This window comes from Oncorhynchus mykiss, chromosome 1 (assembly GCF_013265735.2).
Source record: "Oncorhynchus mykiss isolate Arlee chromosome 1, USDA_OmykA_1.1, whole genome shotgun sequence".
Classification (NCBI taxonomy): domain Eukaryota; kingdom Metazoa; phylum Chordata; class Actinopteri; order Salmoniformes; family Salmonidae; genus Oncorhynchus; species Oncorhynchus mykiss.
Window position 1 is genome coordinate 16,931,143 of NC_048565.1, and position 8,636 is coordinate 16,939,778.

An 8,636-nucleotide genomic window follows, 5' to 3' on the forward strand; every position below is an offset into this window, starting at 1 on the left:
TTTCAAATCATATGAGCAAAAAATATTTAGCTTTATCTGGGACAAAATATGAATATGAATTGGGTGGGTTGAGATTATTAAATATAAAGCACTAAACCTCTCTCTAAAAGCTTCACTCATTCGAAAGTTTTATTTGAACTCTAAATGGTTCTCAAGTAAAGAAAAGTGAAATAATCTGTCTGGTAACAATTGTTGGAAAAATTACTTGTGTCATGCAAAAAGTAGATGTCCTAACTGACTTGCCAAAAATATAGTTTGTTAACAAGATATTTGTGGAGTGGTTGAAAAACGAGTTTTAATGACTCCAACCTAAGTGTATTTAAACTTCCGACTTCAACTGTACATACTTTTGACATAGAATTAAGCATAATGAGCTGTTTCACGTGTTTGAAAAATGCAAAATTCTCAAATTTATGGTCGGAGGACCTAGCCCCTCTCCGGACCACCCACCAGCCATCCTCATGTACTTTGTGCTCCCTCAGATTTTCGGGGTGCATGACTCTTCTGTACATGGGTGATGTCATTCTTCCTTGACAGTAACACATATAGGGTCTTGCCCTGTACATAATATACTTTCTCAGCAACTGATATAACCACCTTGTCGTATTCATTAAATCTATGACTTGTTGGGTTATTCACTGAAAATAGATCATCATTAGATCATTCAGCCTTGAAATGATGTCATAAAACAATGTTAATGATCTGAATACATACAACTGCATGGCCTTTTTCGTCATGCCACAATACCATATATAGCAACAGCATGTGTATTATAGAATGAGCAGGCTACAACAGCCCTGATCACATTGCAACAAAAAAAATAGGAGACGTTACTGCCTCTTTTTATCCTCAACTGACAGTTTTTTTCTCACAGGACCACCCCCGCATGCTTTGCACTGTTGATTCAGCTCTTTCTAACATAAATATCTTGCCTGTTCAGTGAACAGCGTTCACCCCCTCCCCCTTTTCACCCCTTACTTCCGCCACTGAGAGTTCCATTGCTGCTCTCTCTCTTACATCACAGACAGACGTGGTCCGCCCACTGAGCGGGTCCGCCCCCACGATGCCTTGCAGAGATGGGCCTACCTATGACGCACACACGCCTCCTCGGTGTAACCCTTACCATGCCAGTATGAAGACTGGGGGAGCCAGTTTCAAAAATAAGATTAAAAGTGCATGCACTTCAATGTTTTGTTCTAGAAATTGAGCAGCTCCATTCACAGGAGACAAATCGGATTGTGTCTAATAACAGCAGTGGAAAATTATCTTCTATAACATCTGCGTGTAGAAACAATATGTTGATTTAGTATGGCCTATGGGACAGGTATTTAAAGGAATAGTTCAAGATTTTGGCAATGAAGCTACTTCTCCAGAGTCAGATGAACTGGTGGATACCATTTTTATGTCTCTGTGTCCAGTATGAAGGAAGTTAAATGTAGTTTCGCAAACTAATACAAACTAGCATTAGCACAATGACTAGACATCTACAGGAACAGTTTACCATGCTGGGGAAGTAGACAGCCTTATTCTAAAATGTATTAAGTCATTTCTTTCCCTCATCAATCTACACACAATACCCCATAATGACAAAGCGAAAACAGCTTTTTAGAAATGTTTTGCACATTTATTTAAAAAAAAAACAGAAATACCTTATTTACATAAGTATTGAGCAGGGTGCCTGTGGATCAGTTGTTGTGGGGGGTTAAGTGCCTTGCTAAAGGGCACAAAGGCAGGCAATGGCAGCAGGAACTGTATATCCCCTTACAGTGACAACACAGATATACACCAGTGAGGTTGATTGAGGGTAATTTGATATCTGATGTTTCTGTAGTAGTAATGGGATTCTGGCAAGCACTTTACATGTGAGTGTGCCTTTCCTGTGTCAATCAGTTGTTGTGTGACCTTGAATCCACTGACAGTCATTTTATGTATGTTTTCACTAAACTAATTATAAAAACACATAAAAACCATACTCATTGTGACAGTTTAGCAGACGGCGACATATAGGAGCAATATGGGTTAAGTACCTTGCTCAATGACACATTGACAGATTTGTCACCCAGTCGGTTTGGGTTTGTTTACTTTTCAGTTACTGGCCCAACATCTTTTCTCCATTTGTTTTTTTCTTTGTCTGACTTTTCACCACACTTTTTATTTAAATGTTTTTTTATTTTTTATATATTAAAACATACAATCTACCTGCAGTGAAGTTGCTCAACATTTACATTACATTGTCATCTAACAGACTCCCATCCAGAGCAACCCACAGAAGCAACCAGGGTCAACGCCCTGCCCAGGAGCATGTCGACAGGTCTCCCACCAGGTCAAAACGGGGACCCAAACCAGTGACCTATTGGCCACTGGCCCAAGCTCCCAACCGCCAGGCCACCAACCCTCCAAGATCGCCTCACACTCCTGCCGAAAAATCATAATAATACTAAAAATACCTCTTGAATCTTGCATCGTTTTATATATCAACTCATACACCCTGTGCCATGGCATCGGTACACAAAAAATCTGTTCCCAGCTATTTTGCAATCTGTATAGCACAGCAGTCAACATCCTGGTCCTCAAATGAAACTGGGATACTTTCCTATTTATGGTATTTTTATTCCTCCAACTGATTTGATCATTTATATTGGGCAGACAGACCAGTTCGCCACATCGTCACGCTGCCACCTGTCTTTTATCAACCAGCACATTTGAGTTCTACCATAATATTTGTTGTAATATTTGTTATATATTTTCAGGGGGATGACATTGGAATTATAACCAGCTCTGCACCACACTTCTTAGATAAAGTCAAAATAATGTTATGGGACACTTAATAGTGACTTGTTTTACTGTACAAAATGCAAAATAAATAGAATAGGGAAGAAAACAAGCACTGACCAACCCCCACGCCTCGATCCAAAGGTTTGCTATGACATCAAACCACAATGCACCGCACTGTTTGCAGTTTACCCGCCTTTTCCATGGTAATATGAATGGTACGTCCCCTTATTCAAATAAAATACTGGAAAAACGTCATTTCTGTCCAATCTCCGCGCTCTGAAGTGACACAATGGAACCTACGAGGATAGAAAAGATGGAGGCAGCGCGCGAGCGCACTCATAGAAACTTCTACCTCTATAGCTGGAGGCTGGTCATCTATTGTTTCTTATTAATTGTTTCTTATTAAGGAAAAACAAAAAAAGGACATCATTAATGAAGGAAAATACGTCCAATACACTGAACGTGGACAAGGGTAGGAAAACTTTAAACGCGTATTTGATTTGATTGTGCGCAAATTACGCATCGTTTTCTCTTCAACAACTGAGCTGTTATGGGAACCCCTCTTTCTGTTGTGAGGGTGTGCTGAATTGTTACAGCTGCTGTCATCTAAGAATTATTATTATTTGTTTTAATATGATGAAGAAGGACATGATTTTAAACCTGGCAAATTCCACACATTTAAAGCCCAATCTCCGCGACACCGAGAGCATCCTCATCTCCCCGGACCTTGGCCTGCTGAAACTGGCCTCCCCGGAGCTAGAGAGACTCATCATTCAGTCCAACGGAATGGTCACAACAACACCGACCTCTCAGTTCCTCTACCCCAAGTCGGTAACCGACGAACAGGAGTTTGCAGAGGGATTCGTCAAGGCTCTCGAGGATTTACACAAACAGAACCAGCTGAACGGCGGAACGTGCGCTCAAACGAACAGTATGGACTTAAGCACCAACGTTGCTCCTGTCACCATACACCTGGACCTACCCGTCTATACGAACTTGAACAGTTACGGCAATGGGCCTTTGGGCACCACTGTCAATTACTCCACAGACACTGTCCCCTTCCCACCACCCCCCTCTCATCATTTAGGCTCCACACAACAGCAAGCTCATTCCCGGCTGCAATCCTTGAAGGATGAGCCGCAGACAGTCCCTGACGTGCACAGCTTCGGCGACAGTCCGCCACTGTCGCCTATCAACATGGACACGCAGGAGCGCATTAAAGCCGAGAGGAAAAAGCTGCGGAATAGAATTGCTGCGTCCAAGTGTAGAAAGAGGAAACTGGAGAGGATATCCAGGCTCGAGGACAAAGTTAAGAACCTAAAAACTCAAAACACTGACCTAGCCTCAACGGCAAATGTACTCCGGGAACAAGTGGCTCAGCTAAAACAAAAGGTTTTGAATCATGTGAACAGCGGATGCCAGTTATCACCACATCAAGTTCAAGTGTACTAGTAGCAGGATGACATTTGTCAACCAGCATAAATAAGCTCATGAACCTTTTCTTGTTGGCTCTCAAATATTTCCACTATGTGCATGGAGCCAACGACGTTACAGACTGAAAGGACTTCACTAATGTACGTTTTTGTATACTGTTTACACATTATTTCTCATTGGTGTACTTTACATAGACAGTCCCAAGACTTGACCAAACCAGCATACCGTCATTGTATTACTATATCATAGCCTTATACTGAAAGTAAAAAGTATTTGCATGTTTATTGACAAACTCGAATGTTACCTAACAGGGTTGGGCACATGCCATTTCTTATGCATTTTAACGTTTTTAAACAAGCATTTATGAACAGATTACATGTACATTTTATATTCAATGCTCCACAGTGTCTTATTTCAGTGTTTTCTTATATTAATGTGAAGCTGTCATCTTTTGTTGCACTGAATAGTTTATTTCACATTCCTATTTTTACTTGGATTCTGATATCAAATAAACTTTGCTTGATAATACAAGTCACATGTTTTGCTGTCTGTTGTGTTAATTTTCTGATAAATTTTGATGCAAGATCCTGTACCCAATGTCTCCACTGTAGGCCTTTATACCAGTTGCGTTTGCACAATAGACTAAATTAATGGGTGGGGCACAGTAAGATATTGCTCAATACATATTTGGGAATTCCAATAAGTTAAAACTTGTGTCCAACCCAACATTAAAATCCAATGATATACCTACATTTGTAGCTTATTCAAATCATATATGATTTCATATGAATAAAAACATGTTTTTTTTGTACAACAGTTTGTTTATGGAGTTGCACAACACATACAGTACCAGTCAATAGTTTGGACACACATTTTTCTTTATTTTTACTATTTTCTCCATTGTAGAATAATAGTGAAGACATCATAACTATGACATAACACATATGGAATCATGTAGTAACTAAAAAAAGTGTTAAATCATAATATATTTTATATTTGAGATTCTTGCCACCCTTTGCCTTGATCCCAGCTTTGCTTACTTGGCATTCTCTCAACCAGCTTCATGAAGTAGTCACCTGGAATGCATTTAAATTTACAGGTGTCCCTTGTAAAAATTTAAAAAATTGTGGAATTGATTTCCTTCTTAATGTGAGTCAATCAGTTGTGTTGTGACAAGGTAAGGGCAGAAGCACTATTTGGTAAAATACCAAGTCCATATTATGGCAAGAACAGCTCAAATAAGCAAATAGAAATTACAGTCCATCATTACTTTAAGACATGAAGATCAGTCAATTTGGAAAATGTCAAGAACTTTGAACGTTTTTTCAAGTGCATTCGCAAAAACCATAAAGCGCTATGATGAAACTGGCACTCATGAGGACCGTCATAGGAAAGGAAGACCTAGAGTTACCTCTGCTGCAGAGGATAGATTTATTAGAGTTACCAGCCTCAGAAATTGCAACCCAAATAAATGCTTCACAGAGTTCAAGTAACATCAACATCAACTGTCATCTCAACATCATCTGTTCAGAGGAGACAGCGTGAATCAGGTCAAATTGCTGCAAAGAAACCACTACTAAAGAACACCAATAAGAAGAAGAGACTTGCTTGGGCCAAGAAACAAGAACAGTGGACATTTTTATTAAACTAGGCAAGTCAGTTAACAACAAATTACAATGACGTCCTACCCCAGCCAAACCCTAACCTGGACAACGCTGGGCCAATTATGCACCGCCCTATGGGACTCCCAATCACGGCCGGTTGTGATACAGCCTGGAATTGAACCAGGGCCTGTAGTGACGCCTCTATCCCTGAGATGCAGTGCCTTAGACCTGCATCAGATGACCTGGCCTCCACAATCACCTGATCTCAACCAAATTGAGATGGTCTGGGCTGAGTTGGACCGCAGAGTGAAGGAAAAGCAGCCAACAAGTGCTCAGCATATGTGGGAACTCCTTCAAGACTGTTGGAAAAGCATTCCAGGTGAAGCTGGTTGAGAGAATGGCAAAATTGTGTAAAGCTGTCATCAAGGCAACTTTAAAGAATATAAAATATAAAAATATATTTAGATTTGTTTAACACTTTTTTGGCTACTACATGATTCCACATGTTATTTCATAGTTTTGATGTCTTCACTATTATTCTACAATGTAGAAATAGTACAAATAAAGAAAAGCACCTTCTATGAGTAGCTGTGTCCAAACTTTTGACTGGTTCTGTATGCCAATGGCACACTTTTCCACTAATTTATGTGAATTTTAAAAGTTGGCATTTTAGCCAACATTATTGGGTCTTTGCTGACTCAGTAGTATAAATTGTTTGATAACATGCTTTGTTATTCTTATTCCTGGCATCGCATCCGGAGAATGCATTCCATCGTGAAATTGTAGCATTTACCGTCAACATATTGGATACAAATCTGTCCATTCATCACAGGAATTCTGTTGACTGTGATGTCAGTCAGTAACATTTGTATTATCATGGGGTCTTGTGCCCTCTACTGGTATAATATGATTGCATGAATTCTGAGTATAGGAATTCTTTGCTCTGATATCTTAAGTTCAACTGAGTGCTGGCTATGCTGCCTTATCAGGCTATTTGGTAAGTCTACATATTATAATTAAGTCCAAAACATGAAAAACAAGACTACTTTGTACAGTATAAAAGCGTTTGCATAGGACCAAGTTGTGGTAGCACAGATCGTTGTTTTTCCCCCCCAATTTAAATCAAGCCTGGATGCTTCATGGATAATTTTATGACAAGTGTAGACACCATAGTGTAGACAGCCAGACACTTATGAGATAGTAGCTATCAGAAGGTCAGAGTTTGCTATGAATGCAGCATCAGAGACCACTCTATAGATAGTATAGGGTAGCGTAGGCGCCTATGAGCCAGACGCCTATGAGATAGTGAATAGCAGATGGTCTCAACATGCTTCAAATGCAGCATCATAGACAGGGGCTATACAATATGTGATGTTTCAGCGAGTGGCAGGCTCCTGGAAGCAATGTTACGAGCCAAATGAGATGGTGCAACTGCTGTTTGTATATGAGATGCACACTACATTACATTACGGTAGTCATGAAATAAAGAACACTTCAATATTGTAACAGCACAAACTTGTATTTTTGTCATTGAATTCCACATGTTCAGTAGATTTGGTAATGTTCACAATTTAACATTGACACCATATTCCCTTTTTGTTATATTACACAAACTACTGCATAATAGTTGTTGTATTCTCACAATTGAAAAACAAAGTAAAAATACATGTAAACCAAGTCAACAGTACTTTCCAGAACAGTGTTTGGTGGATGCATAATAAAAAAAAGAACACAAATAAAACTATTAAATAAATTCCAAAAACAAGCAACACTTTGGGTCTTTTTCTAAAATTACAATACCTTCATGACAACGCAAACCTTATTGGTCGGTTTGGAAACACAAGGTTGCCTTCTAAGCAAAGAATAAAAACATCAGCTCAAAAATACTCTTATAGTACTTTTCAAAATTTACACTCAAGTCAAATGTTTGTAGTTGTTGTTTTTTTGTAACTTTGGTGCCATCTCTGATACAACATTTCTCACCACAAACGCAATAAATCCACTAATTCAGTTCTATACTACCTAGAAATAGGAATGAGGACAAACTGACCCGACACTTTCCAAATGAACCTGAGGTACTAAACCTTTAAAAATAATAAATATATTAATTATCAAGTACGGAATTGCTATTTGTATTGTATTGCTTTGTAATAACGAAAGTTACAGCTTTTTTTTCCTTTTTGTTTTGCAAGCCTGGAGTCAATACAACGCAATCCACACATTAAACATATATACTGTAACTAAAATGTATTTACAGTTTGTTTCATAGAAAGGAAGACCGCATTGGAAAGGAGGAGGACAGTTTACAGAGGGGGATCTCTGGATACTACTGAGAACTCACAGCCATGTGGTATAGAAAATTATGTTGAAAATGTATACTGAACTGCAAGGTACTCAAGTTCACGATGATCCGATACTGTTGTTATTGTAATTGTTACTACAGTAGTATTATCCCTATTATTAGTGTTACACACTTACCATTATTGTCCCACATCAAAACTTTGGTGGGACTCAATGAAGTATAAATTTGACCTCTTCATCTATTGAGGATGATTGAAAGACCTGTGTAACTGTTTCGCACTCATCCGTTCTCTAGTAAAGGCCATTGAAACAACCATTGGTATAATATAATGAAAGGCTTAAGGGAGATAGTGGTTTCGATCACATACAATTAGTAATATATTCTCTCATTTAGATGGAAACGTGCCTGGAGTGAGACCTTGGACTGAATAACCAATTCACAGACAAGAGGCAAAAGGTAATTCATATTTTTTGTCCCTAAATGAAAGTTTACTAAAAAGCATTTTTTTTAAAAACCTATGT

General features: G+C 38.8%; 1 protein-coding gene across 1 annotated transcript; it reads left to right on the forward strand.

The window, feature by feature from the left end:
* The first annotated feature begins 2,245 nt into the window (after positions 1-2,245).
* Positions 2,246-4,742, forward strand: LOC110492686 (transcription factor jun-D). The gene has a single exon (XM_021567175.2). It carries the CDS (start codon positions 3,409-3,411, stop codon positions 4,225-4,227), a length of 819 nt encoding a protein of 272 aa, XP_021422850.1. The 5' UTR covers positions 2,246-3,408; the 3' UTR covers positions 4,228-4,742.
* Positions 4,743-8,636: the final 3,894 nt, after the last annotated feature.